The sequence below is a fragment of the Plectropomus leopardus genome, chromosome 5 (genome assembly GCF_026936395.1).
Source record: "Plectropomus leopardus strain MGB_pleo_1.0 chromosome 5, ASM2693639v1, whole genome shotgun sequence".
In the NCBI taxonomy this organism is placed as follows: Eukaryota; Metazoa; Chordata; class Actinopteri; order Perciformes; family Serranidae; genus Plectropomus; species Plectropomus leopardus.
This window is the reverse complement of record NC_142180.1, coordinates 15,780,004-15,800,502: the sequence shown is the minus strand read 5'-3', so window position 1 is coordinate 15,800,502 and position 20,499 is coordinate 15,780,004. Positions and strand designations below refer to the sequence as shown.

At 38.8% G+C, this 20,499-nt stretch overlaps 1 protein-coding gene across 2 annotated transcripts in view; it reads left to right on the top strand.

Annotated features, from left to right (window-relative positions):
* Positions 1–19,391, top strand: part of LOC121965043 (homer protein homolog 3-like) — a 59,363-nt gene extending 39,972 nt beyond the window's left edge. For both annotated transcript variants that reach the window (XM_088077597.1, XM_042515218.2), the window contains 4 exons: positions 3,367–3,523; positions 11,602–11,712; positions 12,798–12,878; positions 15,251–19,391. In XM_088077597.1, coding sequence (XP_087933723.1) covers positions 3,367–3,523; positions 11,602–11,712; positions 12,798–12,878; positions 15,251–15,436 — 535 coding nt within the window. In that variant the 3' untranslated portion in view covers positions 15,437–19,391. The remainder of the gene's footprint in view (positions 1–3,366; positions 3,524–11,601; positions 11,713–12,797; positions 12,879–15,250) is intronic.
* The last annotated feature ends 1,108 nt before the right edge of the window (positions 19,392–20,499 follow it).

Below are 20,499 nucleotides of genomic sequence, written 5' to 3'. Positions count from 1 at the left end.
ACATTTCCTGGTAGGTTGTGTTGTTGTTCACTGGCACACAGAAAATATGCTTTTGTTCTTTCAACATTGCTTTGAGTTGTAAATGTGCTAACTGGCTAAGTAGTGTCATGGCATTCTTCCAGTGACTCATTTTAAATGGGTATAACAGACAGCTGCCGTCTGCTGGTAAAGGGTATTTCCCTTCATGCCGTTGAAGAACATGCGCAGGTTGGCCTTCAGTTTGGTGTGTTCATGTGCAAATGTTGGTCGGGAATTGGCAACATGAGGGCGCAGCAGCAAGGGGCTTTCATTGCCGCTAGTTCTCTGATGTCGGTTTGGTGTATCACGGCCTTTAAAAGGTGTTAACATGTCACTGATGTGCTTATACCTTGTTTTTGCTGCCCTCAAGTGGCAAAAACACCATTATTGCAGGTGAAAAGAGGTACAGTTAAAGGAATATTTCACCTCCAAAATGCCCATATGTATTTCAGTTAATCACCCAGTGTTATGTTGAATTACAAAAAGTTATAAAATTTTCTATAAATTATTTAAAGGGGGCAAAGCTTTACAACAGCAAAACTATATCAAAGCATCAGTTTACAAATTTACACAACTCATGCAATATATTCCAAGTCTCATTTATGTAGTCATATCCCCAGTACTTCCCAAACACATGCATCTTTACTAAAACCTTTGTATTTTAAACACCTCTGCATAGTTTCATGCATAGATTAGTAGCGTGTCTGGTCAAATGCATGTGTTTGACCTCTGCTCAAAGCAAGGCAATAAGCAGTGTTGAAATGCTCGGACTTGCCCAGGCGCTACTTGTGTGCGGCAGAGTATGAAGAGCTGGAGAACATGCAGTGCTGGGATTCTTTAGCACCAGGAGATCCGAGAGATTTTGAGCTTTACTCATACCAAAGACTAAAAGTCAGGAAAAACAAACTAATGGCAGCGAATGAGTGCTCTTCTGAGAGAAAAAAACTCACCCAAAGTGTCAGACTGGCTTTAGTGATGTGTGTTAAGAAAACCTCACTTACAGTTCTTAAGAGAAATATCAGCATTGATAAATTCAAAAAGCAAAAATGACACTCTCTGTGTGTGTGTGTGTGTGTGTGTGTGTGTGTGTCTATGTCTGTGTCTGTGTCTGTCTTAAGACCAGCCACGCCTGACTGGCACTGAATTTAGAAGCTCATAATTATTGTCATTATGGTGCCCATTATTGATCACTCAACCTTCCATCTGAGACCAGGAAGCAGAAAAACACTCATACTCGCCTGCTTTACAACCTATTATCCCAACAGTTTCATTTTATGATTGTCATAAGCCTACGCAGCCTTTTTGCCTTTTACTCCTGTTGCTATGGTGAGTGGTTTTACGGTTGCCAAGCTGTTAGTTTTGTCTTTATGGCAAAGAGTCTGTTTCTTTAACTCCATCATGTGATGGCTCTCTGGTTTATTAAATATTCCAACTGAATCCTGACCTTTACTGTCACACAGGACCTGATCCATCTGTCCCCCATTGGTTTATTTTTTCCAAAGCACTCTCTGTAATTCCCCTTAATCTTGGAAGGAAGCATCTAAAGTTATGTTGGACTTATTAGTTAATAGTGTGCAAGATTGTATGCGTGTGCAGTGTTGCATTTTAAGGTGCTTCCCAAGGACATGAATGACAAAAGACAGAAAATCTTAGGGGGGGGCTATCATACTTTTTCTTATTTTCTGTCTTATGCATAACAGTACAATGCCAGATGTTCATATTACCATGGCCAAAGTTTCAAATAATAAGGTAAACACATGTAAAATTAATCCCTGTGAGCAAAAACCTCCCATTTCAGATAGTTCTAAATATTCTGTTTCCAATGTTTTTTTCTACTTTTAAGACAAGCTTACATCAGTTATAACAGATATCTTTATATGGTCATCTGCTGCAAGCATGCTCCTGCAAGTGTTAACATTAAAAACACTGCTACATGTGGCTGCATGCTAACATCAGGGAAACCTCTTATCTTGGATGCCACTGTTCCTGATTTCTCCTCCATTCTGGCTCATAGTCCTGCAGGAAAATGTCTGGTGGTGTTTAGATGTTTTTATTGGTAATTTTTCACAGAGGAGACTGCCGATACATGATTTGTTACAGTTATTCCCTGGTGGAAAGGATGGTGCAGAGACGCTGTGAGAGTGCAGATGGTACATTGGAGAAGTTTTGCTTGTAGGCCTTCTTCCAGGAAGCCCTTTCTGAAAGAAATTTTGTCATTTTAACAAAAACTCTGACTTTTTCTTAACTTTAACCAGGAAATCTCTTCTGTTGGAAAGCCCTCAGTTTTTTCACAAACCTCTCTTCGAGTACCACTAGTCCTGTATGTTTTTTCCCTTGTTTTAAAGTCAGTGGGTATTTTGAATGGGTTTTTGCTTAGATGTCTCAAAATAAGGTCTGTGGTTAACACAAGCTAAAGAAATGTTCACACAAGTGGTATAATGGGGCTACAAAATGTCATCAAACCGAGCTGCACCGAGCATGGCTTTACAGCCTTGTTGTGGTGGTAACGTTAAATTACATAACGTTGGTGTAGTTTATAGCCTAACATTAGCTCTTTGTTTCTGCTGATTGCATTTAGTCATCAAAAATCCCAGAAGTGGTGTTTACTTGTGACAGTTAACTTGCTGAACAAAACGTGTAAGTATGATAAACGTTTGTTTGCCACAGAGCTCATTTTCTACAGTAATCTAAAGTTGAAGACAAAAGTGCTATAGACTTTTTGACGAGGGAACCAGGGTAAAGTTAATTTCCACATCAGGGTAAAGAAAAACATCATCTCTGGTGCGCTCTATAGAGGTGTTCCAGCACAGACAGTATGAGGAAAATAATGTGTCTTTTGAACATAAAAACTCAAAATACAAGTGTGAACCTGAACCTAAAAGCTCCCCTCTAAATGATAATAAATTATAGAACAAAAAAGTTTTAAAAAACGTAAGAAAAGTGACATTTAAGAGTAATTTACAAGTCAGTGACTTTTTCTAGTTCTGCATCTGACTTTTCAGAAAACATTAAAATACATGGCCTCATGGCTCTTTGAAATCAGTTAAATGTCACATCAAATTTCTCCTAACAGCTGGTGAGCCTGATATAAATGTTTCACTTCATTACCTCATTATCTTCTGCAATTTACACACCAGCGGTGCTTTCTTCTGACACTTAACGGTCGACCAGTGCCATGTCTTTAAAGATGCACTAATCAATATTTCTCACATTAATATTAGATCAAATGAGGATGAGAAATGTGAAAGGTCTTATTACGAAAAGGCTCAGAGAAGCAGACTACTTTGTCAGCACCAGGCGAAAATAAATAACTCTTGCTTTGAGTTAAGTCTGTGTTTTTCCCCTCAGGTCGGTGTGTGAGATAAACCTGGAGGCTGAACTCTTCACCCTTCAGGACAGTAACGCCAAGCTGGTGGAAGCACTGCAGGAAGCCAACAGCAGCGTGGAGCAGTGGAAGAAACAGCTGGCCGAATACCAGGAGGAGACCGATCGCCTCAGAGACCAGGTGACACATAGAGGGTGGACAAATGAACACCTCATAATACAATATCCCTGCAGCTAATAACAATGGAGTACATGATGTTTGGTGAAGGCTGAGACTGTTGAGGTGTCGATGATAAAATTTCTGAGGCTGTTATGAAGCAATTGTTGTACTTGACACAATTTCAACATTTTGTCCTTGACTCACCATATCATTTTTTTAAGTGTCTGCACCAGCAGTTCAGTTTGTTTTTTTTTTTAATTTTTATAAAGATCCCCATTAGCTTCTGTATTAAACAGTGGCTACACTTCCTGGGGTCTCCATTATTTTCATTAACAAAATGACATAAATACACATCCATAATATTCATACTCACTGTGCAACTAAACACATTACAACACTAATAAAACACAACAATCAACTCAAACTCAAAGATTGTCTTATAGATACAGTAGCTCTACATAAGGATATATCTCTTCAGTAGCTAAGAAAAGAAAGTACCTGAAAACTTATTGCTTAAATCACAAGAAAAAGGGGATTGACAGCTCAAAATCCATTCCATATCTTAAAGACCATCAAAAGTACATTACAGATATAGTGTTCTACACTATTCCCTTTGTAAATAATTACAAAATTAACTTTTTGTGATCATGAATGAGGTAATAATAAGCCATGCAAACAATAATACACAACAAGTTTTCCCAGTATGAAATCAACATTATTTTCTTGATTAAGGACATTTTAAAGTGAGGCTATGTTTTAATAATTTAAAATCGGTTTACCCCATTGTTGGTTTAGTATCACCAGTGAAAGTAGAATTTAGCATCAGTGTTGTTGCCATGGATACCCTCAGCCTTTTTTTCCCTTTAAAGGTTCTCTATTTGTTGAATGTTTGCAATAAGAATTCAGGGAGCTTTGTGCAAGATGATTTAGTGACTTATGTGTTTTATGCTGCTCGTCGTGGAGGTGCTGCTAACTACAGTGTCCGACTTGAAAACATGAAGGGCACTATCAAGATCCTTTCTTTGGTTTGTCTGGTGTGGGCTACTGTAGAAACACAGTTTTGACTCCATAAAATACAAGTAAAATTTACTTGATTAAAGCAACAATTTAAATCCAGAGTTAAACTATATATTGGAACTATTTTTTTTGCCTGCAAATGAATCAGAAACAGGTATTTTCTGTTTTCTTGGAGTAGATTGATGTAGGAGGAGGTCCAACAGTCACCACCTTAGATTCCAAAAGCATCATAAGGTCATTTTAAAAGATACAAAGATTACAGTTTGCATTAAACAGGATAGTCTACCTCAATAAATGCAGATAGACTTCCTGTTTTATTTCATTGTGCTGAGTCGAGTGTTTTCTTGTCAGTGCTGCATTATGTGATACTTTGCTTCCTGCCAGTCACTTCACACCCCAAGGAGGAAATGTGTCCTCCAGCAAATCTCTCCAAAACAAGTCACTTAATAAACTACATCTCTGTCTTTTATTTAAGGCATTTACGGTACATCTGCCACACAGTCATTTTACTCACTGCAGTTTATTGTGATTGTAATCTATGAAGAAAATCTGGTAAACCTAAGAATTATTTACATTATGCATTACTGCGGGGACCATAAACTAGATGTGCAGTAAATAGCAGTAATTAACTTTATATAGCATTATCATTTATTGATAATTAAGGAGGGTTTATCAGGGTTATGATTAGGATCAAACCCATGCATATGAAATGACAGATGAGGTGAGAAGAAAAATCAAAGCCTTTATTTGAATCAAAGCAGAAATATGAATAAAAGCAGAAATACAGAGTATAATTTTGCTATATGAAACATTTTCCTTTTATTCCCTCACCCTGTGACCATTCAGATAGCAACTGCATATTACGCAGATATTTTTTTATTCATACATCTACCACTATCACACAAAAATCCCCACACACACTTGGTCTCTTCCAAACTGCAGATGCATTTTTCATCCTGCCCGCCTCCTTGGGATATTTCTGTTGACAGGCTCCCGTGATAATCGTAGGGCCAGAACGCAGACATTTCATCTTTAATTTAGAGAGAGAAAATTATGCTCTTGGTCAAGCTTAACAAGGCTGCCGCAAACTGGCCTGCTACGGAGCTATTACCATTGGTGACAAAAATCTTTTATTTTTAGCTCTCGTTGTGGTTTCATCTATCTCTATGAGTCCAGGTGAAGGTTACCCCCATCAAACACACAACACAGCTACACACACACTGCTGCAAAGTCAACCAGGTGGCTGGAAGTAGAGCAGGCCTCCAGGGTTTGGCAACGAGGTATTGAGGGGGGATTTTTTGGGGGGAGGGGGCAGGACACCCTATACTGCCCACCCTCCTCCCCCCTCTCTGCCCCAGTTAGAGGAAGAAGATAAATCATCGTAGGTGCAGAAGGAGAGAGGTTGGCTGGCTTTTCTCTCCCTTGTCACACTCTCGGCTTCAGCCATGTTTGTGTTCCTCGGCGAATGAAGGTTTATTTTCTGGGTTCTGGGTTGACTCTGACCTCTGCTCAGTTTTAACGGGAGTTAGCAACTCATGGAGTGCAGTACTTATATTATATTATATATTGTATTTTACTGTAAGATACCTGAATGGGTTTTTGTGTACCTGTTCAAGTTTGTTATTATGCCTCTGCGCCAGCCATAGCCGCGGCTGGAGGCATTGTGTTTTCAGAGAGCAGAGAGCTAAAAAATGAAAAGCAAAGAAATATGATTTTCATCCAAAACCCATAGTTCCAGCGTGACTGCACTGTTTGCCTTTTTGTTTGCGTTTCTGCATTTTGGGGATGTTTTTGGGCAACTGTGATTGCTGGATGTTAATCAAATTTCTAGATGCAGAACAAAATTAATTCCATAGATAAACATTTGCAGACTCTCCAACTCTAGCCACAATCTCTCTGAAGATAATGAGCTCAGAGAGTGCAAACCTCCATCAAAGCTGCACAATTATAATTTTGTTGGATAGTTTAGTTAAACTGATCCATGAGCCAAGAGAGAACAGCTCTAACCAGGCAGGTACTCCTAGGAGTGGGGGAAATATGAATAAAATTATTTATTGGAGTATATGATTTTATATCACAGTATCTGTGTATGTGTAAAAAATCTTTTGAGAATCTGTTTATGAATACATAACCAGACAAGAATGTTTGCTTTATCTATTCCAGCATTTTAAACACCCAACAAAAAATGTGATTCAGACCATTGATGCAAAAATCATACAAAATCTAATATTGTCATAAAGCAGTCTAATTGATTTGCAACATTGCCTTCATTTATCTCATACAACCATATGCAGTATATAAAGGGAAACTGTAGATTATTCAGTCAATACTGATTCATCCACAGATTATTTTCTTGATTCATCGATTAGCTGTTAAAAACACTGAAAAAATTACCAATTACCAATTTGCTAAGACCACTGTTACCCTTTTTCCATCAGGACTTGGGATTCTAGTTTCCACACCTAATTTTGAACCATTCAGAGCATTTAGGAGAAAAAAAACATAACAAAAGTTTGTATCATTAACGTGGTCATCCTGCTACTATTGTTTACTTCTGTTGTGCCTTGTGCAATGCCCTCCAGTGATGACACATCCTTGATTATAATGGTTGTGACCAAAACAAGTAGAAATGTGGGCTGATTTGCTAGATGGCACCAAGGTAACAAAAGTTCTGAACAGACCTATTTCAAGAACCAGACCTAATCTGGTGGACAAGGGGTATGAAATGTCTTAAATGTGATTGTTTTGTCCAGCCAAAACCTAAAGGTATACAACTTACTGTAATATACTTCAAAGATAGCAGCAACTCATTATGTTTCAGAAGCTAAAACCTGAGAATATTTTGCATTTTTGCATGAAAATGACCCCTAGATTCAGTAATTATCCAAATAGTTTACAGTTAATGTTGCTGAGAGCTTGGAACATAATAACTGGATATACAGCAGAGGCTGTACGTCCTCATCTATACTTTAAACAAGGTCATCATTGCAATCAATTCTGCCTGCCCTGAATCCAAAGTGAACATATTGTATACATCCCAAACAGAAAGGCATTCCCAATGTACCTTTTGTAGAATATACTGAATAATAAACTGTGAAATCAGGGTGATCAGTGTTGGACAGTCATCATATTTTTATTTATTTATTTATTTATTTATTTGGGTGTTGATGTTGTTTTGCTGCATCTGCACTGATATCTTATTCAGCACACTTCTCCTGCACAAATACACTGTGTATATAAAATATAACCCCATTGATTTTTCAATCTCCTGTCAATCTGTTAAGATTAAACCTTCCTGGGAACATTCATTTTGAAAAAAAAAATGGGTGTTTCACAGATTCATGTATATTTGTGTGGAGTTCAGAGACACTGAGCTGCTCTTCCCTCTGGGGACAGAAGCTGTCACATACAGAGGGATATGTAGGGGTTGAGCCCTCTGGGATCACACGGACCCCACCCCTCCTTCAACCCACGGCAGTTTTCTGAACCCCGGGGCACAACATGGCGTAGTGTGGAATCTATAAAGAGCCACTTTCTAATTGACTGTGAAAATGCAGAGGAGATGCTAAAGGGAGGGAAAGGGAAATGTTGACGTGGGAGCAGAAAAACCTCCTTCTTTTCACACACATTTACATTTCAGACATTGAGCTGATGCAGATATCCAGGGTGAATTGAAATGTAAGAAATGGCAGCTGTTTTGATTATCCCTGCATTACCAACACTAAAATAACTAAAACTAATGAGGTCAAGAGTTAAAGTTTCTGTTTTCCTTATTTTTATCTCAGATTTCTTTAACACTCTCTTACCTATCATACATTATCAATACAAGGACAAAGCAGCATTTCTACATATCCAAGGCTACAACAAACTACTATTATCATTACTAATCAATCTGTCAGTTGTTTTCGCTAATCAAATTAATGGTTTGGCATTTGAAATAGCAGAAAATAGTGGAAGTAAGTAAATTTCCCAGAGCCCAAGGCAGTGTCTTCACATTACTTGTTTTATCTGACCAATAGTCCAATACCCAAAGATGTCAGTTCACAATCATAGAAGACAAAACAAAACCAGAAGATATTCACAGAAACTTGAATTGTGACTCTAATGGTAAAAGCTGGAGTAGGCAGAAATGTGTCGGTAATTAGTGATGGCACGTCATTGCATCTCGCTGTTTAAGGAGCTCAAATCAGCATGTCACCCTGGTGGTGTGTCCTCATCAATGCCGATCAGAGCCAGAGGCAATAAAAACCAGCGTCTTCCGCAGAATCATTCGACTCTAGTGTGAATGTCGTACACATTCCCGTGGCATTAAAAAGCCAGATGTTAGCAGGTGTTAGTGGGGTTTTTGTGCAGTGGGAATGAGGCTTTGGACTCTCTCTTCCATAAGTCTGTTCTTTTGATGGGTTGTTAACGAATAATGTGAGTCTTAGTGGCACTGTGATCTCAAACCTGAAAGTCCTCACAGTTAAGTATTTGGCCAACAGTTGAGAGATGTATGTTTATTGTGGTTATGTCAAGTAACCGTGCGTTAAAGATATACAGCCCCAGTGTAAATTAGCAGACAAATGTTTCACCTGTCAGCTGTGACCACGTCTGAAGTCCAGTTTCATCTACAGCAGCTGGCAGTAATGAGTACACACTGACATGCACACGCACATTTGATCCATTTAATCCAATTAATGCTACGCTCAGAATACTCAGACTGTCGTGTAAACCTTTATTTTAATCTAATTATCTAGACTGGAGGACTGTCAGATTTGACTTGACTGTTTTCAACACAGAAATTTATAAACAATACGCCCATTTTTTTAGGTCAGATAAACACAGTTTTTGTTGTTTGTTTGTTTTTAAACTGTGTAGAGGTAGATAGAGCCAATGTCAGATTTAGAAAACAAGCAACATGATGATGTAGTCTGAGTCTTATCAGTTTTTATATGCATCTCGTTATCAACAAATCCTATTGTTGTACTTTAAGCTGTGTAAATAAGCAGGACACAATGAGATTATTGTTAATCTGATTACACTCATGCAAAAATTATAGTAAACTGTTTTTCTTTTGAAGGCCCAGCCTGAATTGCACCCCGAACCATGACAATGACTGTGTCAGTGCCTTGAAGATACTCAGGAAGCCACAAACTTTAATTCGCACCATATTTAGACTTCAAAGGCTGAACAGTTTGTCCCTGTTTAGTCAAACTGTCACTCACCGTCTGCGACTTTTCCATTAATATGTTAAACATAAGGAAGTGGGTCAGACTGGGAAAATGTATTTTTCATGATTTTTCACAAGGTCACATCCCTCTAGCAATTAAAAAAAAAGTCTCCAAGGCGAGAGAGTTCAGCACTCTGACCACTCGCAGTAAAGCTTTTTTTTCCACAGAAGCATTGCAGTCGGGTTAGTATAGTGTGTGTGTGTGTGTGTGTGTGTGTGTGAGAGAGAGAGAGAGAGAGAGATGAGTGAGAGAAAATGAATCATCATGGTGTAGATGGATGTGTGTAGGCGGCTAGGTAACGACCCTCTGTTGTTTTTCCCCATTTCAATCAGTAATGATCATCAAACTTTAGTGTATTTGTGTGACTTTATTATTGTATTTGTACCCTGATGTTGCACATATGTTAAAATAAGACCTTTTAGTACTCATTTAGCTGATTTCTGTGTTTTTCCTGGAGGTGAAGGGTCACGTGTTATCCTCTATATGTATGGAATTACCCTACACATTAGGTTCCCACAGCCTTTTTTAAAGCTTTTTATTGGATAACTACTAAAACAAGATCCCAGTACCTCTCCTCATTACAGTGTCATCCTGTGTACCCTTTTCTTCATTCTCTTGTTTTTTCATGAGCAAATAATGGAAAAACCTGATAACATTTTCCCATTAAACGTGGACTGATCAGCTTCAAACCTAATTGATTAGATTAAATTATGAAACTAAATCAGGCAGAGACTTTACAACCTCTGAAGTGATTATTTTTTTAGGCTCATAATCAATTTAAAATCAATTTAACATGAGAGGACCTCTGAGTGAACGGCAAGATGGAGAGTTGTAGCATCATTGAAATTCATGGCTTCTTTATGTCTGCTCTGATGCTGACTTTCATCAATCAGGCTCCAAATGAAAACTGTGTTGTTTACAAAGAAAACTTTTTAAAAAAATATTTCTTTGTGTTATATTAATTACAGAGGGCTTGTATTATGTTTTGCACAACTTTATACTTAACATAAACTCTATAAACAAATTACTGTAAGCAAATATCTGCAGGCAACATTACAAGATTTTTAAGTGTCCTGGTTTGTGTTTATAGTCCGATTGTAGTCTGACTATTACTGATCAATCACATTAGAGCAGCAGATGAACAGTCTATGTGGAGTTGTAGCCAAAATACAATCTTGGAACCCATCAGTTATTGTTTGACAACAATTCGGCTATTTTTTACCTTTTTTGTTTTTCTTAATTACCTGCCTGGCACACTGAAGAGGAAGCCTTGGCCTGGATATTCTCTGGCTACACCTGAACTCCTGCAATTCTGGCTGTTGCCCCTGAGGCGTATCGTTGTCCGACCGATAGCCGATGAGTTCTGAGGTTGTTTTACGTGACCTGTGTAATCTGCTGTCTGTTTAGTCAAATGCACCTGCTTCAGAGATCATGTCCCTCCTATTCTCCCTGACTGCTTCCGGCTCCCAGCCAAATTTTAAATAATGCACTCGTCCTTACCAGCTCCAACGCCCTCAGCGTTGCTCCTCCCTACCTCCGTGATCTCCTTCTCGAGTCCTAGTCCAGTCATGCCAAGTCTGGGATAAGCGGGGCTTTTCGGTTGCTGCTCTCTGGATTTTTTTTACCTCATAAAAGAGTTCTCCACTTTTTCAGTTTTCAAAGTATTTCACAAAACCCACCTGTTTCAAAAGTTCCCCTCCTATCCTAACATTCCTATAACTTCATTTCAACAAAGCATTTTTGGTTTTGAGTTCTAATACCGCCCAATAGAGTTAGCATGGCTGTGAACTCTTGTTTTCTTTCAAATTCTCTTTGAGTACACTGAAAAGTGCTAGCTTAATAAGTATTTATTGTGTGTTTGTGTTCCAGGTGGCAGAGCTTGAGGCCCAGCTGGGGCATCCTGCTGCTGGTCAGACTGCAAAAGAGGAGCTGAGTCGCTCACTGGAGGAGCTGGAAGCCCTGCTGAGCGCCAAAGATCAGGCAAGACAAAAGTCCGCTTCACTGCACACTGTCCAAATCCATTTACCGTCCTATGGGGAACTCCAGCGTGGAACGCCAGCTTATACATACACCAGCACACATAATTTATTACCAGTTGTTTTCAGTTTTGAAAGATACAGCCTCAACTCCATCTGATATTTATACATATTTTTAAAAATCCTTAACGCATCCAGTAAAACTGTTATTTAGTTTACTGTTATGTAGTAAACGTATTAAGCTATAGGAGCTTGAAATGTATAATTGCCAGTTTAGTATTTTTCCTCTAAACCTCCTTTAAGGCTTTTAATGAGATCTTTCTGGTTCAATAATCTTGTTTTTGTCTGAAACTAAAGTTAATTACTAAACAAAATGTAGCGAGGAGAATACCGTTTGGGGATTTTACTTATGCCCTTCTAGTGTCTATTTCCACTAAGTCCTTCATTTATCTTTGATACGTTTTAATTCTTCAGACGAAGAGCTTTGAGAAAATACCACAGCCTCACAGGCTTCAGACGAGATGCAGATGTCCCCAGCTGCCTCCTACATTTTAAGTGAATTCAGGACTCTGACTCACCTTCAGAACAGTTTCCGGGCTTGCTTTAATATGATTTTTTTATGATGCCAAAGTATCACCTCGTGAATATTTTGTCTCTGTTTGAGCCAAGCAATGTCCATCAGATGCATGCAGGGCATGCTCAGCCCAAACCCATTTTCTCTTGATAAATAAAATGGACATTAATTTGAAATACTCCTTGAAAGCGGCTCGCTGATGTCTTCCAGCCTGATTAACATAACCATATCCGTCACGTCATCTAAACAAGTTTTACTTTTGGCAACAGCATCCTTGCAAGGTCACGGTGGCATGTTTCCCTGGGGGCTGACTCACCCTCCTCCCCAGAAACATCAAGGTGTCCCAAATCTTATCACAAACCCGGCATATGATAAATGACTCGGTTTTCTAAAAGCCAGATGAAGTATTTTGGTTCAAAACACAAGATGAATGTTCCATGTTCTGATAAAGAGGGATAGATGGTGGATGTGGGGGAAGGCAGTGTTGTGACAGTTTGATATCACTTTGTTTTCAGGAAATTCACAACCTGCAGAGCAAAAAAACAGATGTGGGTGAGCTTGAGAAGGAGAGAGAGGAGGCCATGCAGAGACTGCAGGTAAGATGAAGACAGCTAGCTGAGTGTGTTTGTCTCCTCTGTAAGACACTGTGTTGCAGTCAAGTTGTTACTGGAAATGGCACATGCTGTACCTCATACAGGCTTTATGGACAAAGAATTTATTTAAGGTAAGTGACAGGTCAATATACTGCACACTAAGAGCACATACTACAAGTAGAATAAGTGACTTTAAAAAATTACATTACAAGATTTGTCATTTAACAATTATATACAGCAAGAGAAAGGAAACACAACAAAAAAAACAAAACAAGGGGGAAACAAGCTTACGCACATTATAGACTGGTACACAATGCTCATTTTGAAAAGCATTTGTTCAGCCAAGTTGCCCATTCATCCTGCTTTTAATTGGTGACTAAAAGAGTTGAGACTATCTTTACTGAAATAGTACTTAGGAACCAACACTTCTCTCTCTGTATGACTGAGAATTTTTAGCAATAAGAAATTTTACAAAACAATACACACTAATTACATTTGCTGAAAAAAATTATAGTATCTGTATTAAAGGAGCTCTGTACAATATTCAGAGCCTATGATTCAGTTGTTGTCTGTAGATACCTCTCAACATGTAGGTGGCTGAGCAAGAAACAAGCACCTAATGGTGCTAACAGTGCTAACAGTGCCAACAATGAGAACAATGCTCGCTTCCACAAAGACGGCATCAAGATATCAGCGGCAACTGGTACATGAGCACAGTAGGATTCACACAAGGTACTTACATGCACTAACGTGTGCGATGCAGGGCCATCTACCCAAACAAAGAATAAAGATGCTCATATAACAACACAGACAGAGGTATTTGTTTATTTATTGATTTGTTTATTTGGATCCCCGTTAGCTACCACATCAGCAGCAGCTACTCTTCCTGGGCTTTATTGTCTGCTCAGGATGCCATTACTCTACTATATCTTCACACAGCAAATGTTTTCTGTTACGTTAATGCTTTAAATACCGTATAGAGCTCCTTTAAGTAAACTGTCTATTAACTTTGGATTGCTAAGCAGTTAATATCCTTCATGTTTGATTTTTTTCACTTTTTTAATTTTTTATATAATTCTTGAGGAGACGATGATTTTATCAGGTTCTTAAGAAATTCTAACACTTTAAAGACAGACTTTAAGCAGACCTTTTGATTTTCAAGGCTGCTTATAAAACCAGATGAATGGGATTTATCAGTGCTTCTGCTGCAAAAATGGCTCTGCTCACCTACATTTTCATTGTAACTTAACCCAGTAGAGCTTGTATTATATCGCAGAAAAGCAGGAAAATGACTTCACTGAAAGGGAGGGAGATAAAAGCATTTCATCTTTAGTGTGAACAGAAGTTCTTTGATTTTTTTTTTTCAGTTGATGGTCAGCAGATCAGTCTTTAAAGCATCTTTTCAAGTCTGTTTTATTGATTTACTCTGTGGATATTCATAGCAGAAATGTTCATGGTGGTTTTGATGTTACTGATGTATCTGGTTTTGTTGCCTTCACCATATTACATCTCTTTCTTTTTTTTAACATTAAACAGCTTACAAGCTGTTTTCAGAGACACACAGTCGACTCATGGAAAATCAAAGCGCTGTTACTGTACCTATGAAAGACACAGCACAGGTCAGATAATCAGCAGATAATCAGTACAGGAGACCTCCAAGGAGAAAACAAATAGTAGCGAGTCTCCTTGCTAATGCAGATTGCAGATTATAATTTGAGTGGAGGTGTCAGTTTGCGAATTATATATATTCATATTTGACCTTTCCTGCCCTTTTGTTTCCATAATCTATTCATTGGTGTATTTGGCATACAGAATAACCTCGTAGAGCACAAAATTGTACATTTGATTTTATGATGTAAACAGTTTAAAGCAAATGAGCCTGATGTGACATTCTCATTTAACTTTATTGCAGTCGGCAGCCTCACAAGGAGTAAAGCATTTACAGGCATTTAAGTAGGGCTGAACCTGCAGAGGTCAGCTGTGTCTGCCTTGCTTTTAAGCAAACTTCTTAACTTGCACCAACTCTAAAGCTCATAAACTTAATGTTCTCTGTCTCAGTGTAAATGTGCAGTTTTACTCTTTACTTCTGTTTGCATCTGTACATTGTTCATGTTGACATTTAAAAGTATAGAAATACACAAATACTGCACAGAAAGGGTTTAAACATGAAGACATAAATTTGGACACCGTAAATTATACTCATTATTACGCTCACTTTGCAGATATAAACATTTGTGTAAAATTCTCACAGTAATCTCACAGAAATATAAAAGAAAAATATCCATTTTGGACACCAAACCATGCAGAAAATATCCAGAAAAATACATCCCATCCAGACGTGTAAACAGTATTAACGACAGTTAATGTGTTCGTAGGAGCTGGAGAGAAGAAACAAAGACCTGGAGGATCGGGTCCAGAGTGCTGAGAAGACGCTGGCTTGCAGCCGGGAGGAGCAGGATCAGGCGGAGGTTGAAGTCCGACGCATCATCGATGTTCTGGACGTCAAAATCTGCGACCTGAACGAGCTGAGACACAGCCTGGCAAAACTTGTCGACAAATAGCCGTAGCAGCAGATGGGCTGCATCTCCACAGTCAGCACAGGTTCCACCCATGTGGCCTTGATTTGTGTTTTACTGGTTTATCAGCAGAGCAGCAATCAAGGCAATATGGAGGAAAATATACAAGCTTCACCTTCAATCAGTGATCAGTGCAGATAGACAGCAGGTATAAGAAACCTCTTATAGGTGCTATGTGCAGAATAATACATTAATGTCACATTAATACTGCAACCTTAAACAGTTAACAGTGTGGTCTAACTGGTTACAACTACTTTTTTCTATCTTAGTTCCCTGCAGCTGCTTGTCCTTCGGCTACTGAAGAGGATATAATGATTTTTAAACCATCTGTCACCAATGCCCATTCTAAAAGCTTAAGATCAATTTGCTCTGGAAGAACAGCGCCCTCCTTCTTTTATTGATGCCATTGCAACCCAGAGTATTTTGCCAAAATCTGACACAGTGGTTTACTATGTAAAATGAAGAGCAGTGGCCGATAAGAGCTGACAGTCTTTTCAGTAGTGGTCTCAATTGTTGATGGTAATGTTACTGATGTCTCAAAAGGACTGAGGTAATGATTTATTTATAGCAAATACCACTTTAAGCACCCTTTAAAAGACGACTTGCACCAAAACTGGTTTTAAGCTTGCTATTTTGCAAAAGTAGACATTTCCATGAGTTTATTTTTGTGTGATTTATCTTTATTTAATAGAGGTTGGGCAATCCACTTGTATTAGTATATTGTCTTAATGAATTAAGGGGCAAGAGCAGCAGTAAGACGAGGAAAGAATCCAAAGATAATGGACTGGCTGTGTCAAATAGAATCCAGCAGAGCTCTGTTTGCCTGCAGAGGTCTCAGCCGTTCAACCATGTCTGAGCACAGACAGTAAAACTGCAGTCCTCTAACAGCAGAACTCGCATCAGGACTTTAGATGTTTGAAAAATAATTTTATGGACAATAACCTTTACATACCTCTACTAAACATTATTATTTGATTATAATTCTGGGCATTTGGTTTGTGGAAACAACGAAGCGACTGTGCACAGAGGCTTTTTGCACTGTGGTTTGGCAGAAGACAGCGACACAATAAACTAATATCCTCAGGCCCAAACATAGTAATAGTCCTGTATGAGTCGGCTTTCAGGTATGCAGTAATTATAATAATAATGTTGAAGGTAGATCACAGAAGCCACTGCGAGTAAGACAGCTATACAAAGACGAATAAACGAGTGTCTACTTTTACAGAAAAACAGCCTTGAGTTCATGTTGGTGTCATCGGTCCCTCAGCACTGTGGAGATGCACCCAGTAGGAGTCTGGTCAGGATAAGGACATGTGGAGGCAAAGACCCTGAATCAGGTCAGCTCCAGTTCACCATCAGCAGCCTGGACTGGCCTCACACCAGCCACAACATCAACAAACTCAGATGCAACAACCTGCTCCCATTCTCTCCACTGAGGGATCACCAACGTACGACCGATTTTTGTTATGTTTTATGAGGACTGCTCTTTTCTCACCACTAGATAATTCATGTTCATCAACGGGTTACTCACAGTCAGGATGGGAAATGAGACATGGCTACCGGCCAGATCTCTGCTAAGTTCAAGCCGCAGCTCGTCAGTTTGTCCTCCTCACCAGGCCACTTTGAGCAGGTAGATCAGCGCTTGAAGGAAATGTCTGGATGTGTCGCTGTGGCCTGTGGACAGAGATGCCGCTTTCCCTCCTTTTTCATTTGAACCTGAGGTTGCACTTGATTATGTTTGTGCCAAGTTTGATTTTGTTTACATGTGTCAGTGTTCACAGAATGGTCCAGTTCTTCTTTATGTACTTTTTTTCTGTTACTCAACGCTACCATTTACCGTAATAGTAATAATAACTCTAGAGAGAGGCTCAGCGGAGCCGCAGAGCATAGATCACTATGAGAGCACTGCATGAGCTCTGCAGAAGCCCTGCACCTGCCAAGGAATGTGAAGCTGTGTGTGTGCGCGTGTGTGCGTGCGTGCACAATACCTAGCAGTGTGCAACCTGAGAGTTAAAAAGCACAATTGCAGTAGTTTTAGTAAAATAGGTACTTAATTGACTTGTCTGTCAGCTTTGTATGTGAAGTTCTGATGCACAGTATCTATTGATCTTTGCCTCTCACCCTCTGATGAGTTATTGATTTCTTCATATGACAGTAATATTGGTACAGATAAGGTGCAGTCTGATGATGCAGTGCCAGAATCATACTAGCATGTCAAAATATGATTTAAACAGGTCATAACGAGGTGCAATCACCGACTCTAATCCTGTACACTTTTTGTCAAATTTAGATGATATCTTCTAATGGGCTGCAAGCTGTTTGTTCTGCTCGCGCTGAAAAAAAGAAATCTGGTGTTCCCTGGCTCTGTAAATGGGAAACACAACACTACTCCAGCCAATCAACAACGAGGGGCGCTCGTGCACAGGACAGGGGAAAGGCCATGGATGTGTAAGGAGAGAGGCAGTGGGAGCCAGAAAGAAGGTAAATCTGGCACACAAAGGAAGGAGTGTATTTATTGAGTGTTCAGTTCAAATAATCTCTCTAAGGAAACACTGACTCCCCCTTTAATGTAACAGTCTACCAGATAATGTACCAGCAATCCATTATTAAAAATACAGTAATAAGTTATGTTATTTACCTGCATTATCTTGTCATTAATCACATTGAGAGATTATATATTATACTTTTAAGTCCAATAAGACAGACGTTTCATCATTTTGACTAGTTAGTCCACTATCTCAAAGTTCTGATATCAGCTGCTACATGCAAGCATCATTTAATTAGCAATAAGGTTTATCGCATTGATGCCTGCTCATAAATAATACAAGTAATTTGTAGGTAATGAGAACTCCGTAAAGCCTGTTCTCATATATTTAGTGACAGCAGTGCTTTTTTTCTGCAACTGGTGTTTCTTTTTCATGGCTTCACCAAATTATGACAGATGGCTTCCAGCCTTTTATCAAGCATGAAAATAACGCAGCCAACCAGTTCCTCAGCACGAGCTCCTCGCGGTTGATGTCAGAACCACTTTGCTTCACAACAGCCTTATTCCAGTGTACCATTAACGCACACTAACGCTGTGCAAATACACTAGGAGTAAATGGGTTCCTTTCAGGATCTGTTAAGTATTAAATTATTGTGCTTAAAAGGGTGCAAAAACACATTAAGGGTTAAAGGTACACAACAAAATCAGCGGTGTTGTAATTTTAGAATAGACAGTGAATAAGAGCCTCAGTATTACTGTGCATTTACAACAGCTTAAAGGAGAAATCCCAATATTAAAGACTTTTTATCCGGGAATGTTCATTTCACATCTAAATATCTCCATCCTGAATAGCAAACATGTTCATACCATTTATTGGGGGGATATCAGAGTTTATTTTAGGGAATGAAGAGGCCACCAGCTGAGGGTTAAATATTAGATGTAGGTTGAGGGACATCACAAAATATGGCAATAAACCGAACATGTTTTAAATATCTGTGGGTGGATCCCTCCTTAAATACACTGGAATAAGGCCTTTTTGAGACATCTGTTACAAGCTACAGCTAAAAGAGAGAATGCAGTACCAAAGATGCACCACTTCTCACGCTAAAGCCACATTAACTGGAATTAACACACAACTTCTGCATGACGCTGAACGTTCATCTCAATCAGATTTTTTATATTCAGCTTATGTTAGGAGTTTAACCGCCCATTGTCGATATCATTTGACCTTTCAGTAAGACTCAAAATACCTCAGAATACTTCAGTTAGTTCAGGTTAGTTTCAGTGGTACATAAGAGGAAAACTGTCGACTGGTGTTGGTCAGTTTAAGATTTTGTGTCACAACAGAAGTGAATTTGAGGAGAGCAGGTGTTTGTATGGTATTTGACAATGTGAGATGAGTTCCTTATATTTGTATAGAACTGTTTAACATTAAAACTCTGTCATGCAAAGTCACTGCTGTGGTCTTTGTGTGATGGGAGGGCAAGAAACAGTTTTGTATTTCAGCATTTCTGCAGTCTGCATCTTACACTTAAACAGTATTTTTTTCCTTGACTAAAGTCAGGAAGAAGTTCTATTGACAAAAATTCAAACCTTTTCCATGATTTTTTGAAGACTTTTTTTTTTGGTTGTTTGTTTGCTTGAACCTCTTGCCTGGCGATTTCCAAATTTAGCAGTTTCAAACTGCTCAACATAATTTTAGCTGGCTGGCATACATGAAGGAAGAAACGTAACCCGAGGAAATAAAATAAATGTACGTGATGGTGAACAAAACATCATGCATGGATGCATATTAGAGCATTATGTCATAAGCTACAGGAAACAACTTTGACGTTACGTAAGAATAAGCGTAAAGTTATGCACGGAGGATTACTGCATTGCAGTAAACATCCATTACTTTGCCAAAACCTTTAATAATTTTTACTGATTTTGTTAATTGCTAATTAATAGAATTGATTACTATTTTAGAATTAATAATGATTACTAATGACTTTTGCCAAGCCTTGAAAAATTTGATTGTGAAGTTTTCCATGACTGTAGGAACCCTGTGAAGTTTCCTCTTGATGAATTGAAAGAATTTGGTATTAAATGTGTCAGTGGATAATGATTGGACTAACTTGGTTCATCGCGATCTGAGCTGGCAATTTTTAATAGGCAGTGGCTGCCGCGCATTTCTTGCCATGTAGCAGCAAGGGTGGGGAATGTGTTCAAATCAAGTGCAGGTAGCATATGAGGTGGTAATTATATTTTACTTCTATCAGCTGATCATCGAGCAGCAGGAGGTGTTGGAAACGCTGTGATAAACTTATTTTTTTAATGCTGGCACAGACAGTACCTCATTTGTTATTCTGCCACCAGCCACATAAAATGTGTTTTAGTCTATTGTAAATGATGTAGTTTGGATGTGCGCTGTTGTTTGTGCTGCACAGTGACATCTACTCAGACTGATTCAAATTGCATGTGTTGTTTTCTAACACACTGAAATGAGCAGAGAACCCTCAAAACCAGCACAAACCGGCACCGTGCCAGTCAGGTTTGGAGTGCACCGACTGTTAGTCTCAAC